This window comes from Tupaia chinensis, unplaced genomic scaffold, assembly GCF_000334495.1.
Source record: "Tupaia chinensis unplaced genomic scaffold, TupChi_1.0 Scaffold000161_1, whole genome shotgun sequence".
NCBI lineage: Eukaryota > Metazoa > Chordata > Mammalia > Scandentia > Tupaiidae > Tupaia > Tupaia belangeri.
In genome coordinates this window covers 2,883,363-2,883,673 of record NW_006159632.1, presented here as the reverse complement: position 1 = coordinate 2,883,673, position 311 = coordinate 2,883,363, and the positions used below count along the sequence as shown (strand labels likewise).

The 311-nt window shown below is 76.2% G+C and overlaps 1 protein-coding gene across 1 annotated transcript in view; it reads left to right on the top strand.

Annotated features, from left to right (window-relative positions):
- Window positions 1-6: 6 nt before the first annotated feature.
- Window positions 7-311, top strand: part of SLC35F3 (solute carrier family 35 member F3) — a 79,387-nt gene continuing 79,082 nt past the window's right edge. The window contains 1 exon segment of the mRNA XM_006145972.3: window positions 7-115. Within this exon segment, the coding sequence (XP_006146034.2) occupies window positions 40-115 (76 nt within the window). The 5' untranslated portion in view covers window positions 7-39.

Genomic DNA, 311 nt, shown 5'->3' with positions numbered 1-311 from the left:
GTAGCGATCGGCGCGCGCTCCTGCAGCGGCCGGCTCACCATGAAGAAGCACTCGGCCCGGGTGGCCCCGCTCAGTGCCTGCAACAGTCCGGTCCTGACCCTCACCAAAGTGGAAGGTAACGCGCGGCCGCCCGGCCTGGGGCGCGGGCCTGGCGGGGATGCCAGCGCCGGCTAGGCTGGGAACATGCCCCGGAGCGGGCTGTCTGGCTGCGGAGCGCGGGCTGGCTCTGCCTCCAGGACGCGGCTCCGCAGTGCAGTGCGCCGCCTCCTGTGCGGGGGACCCGCGGCGCCCGCGGGGGGGGGGGGGCCCTC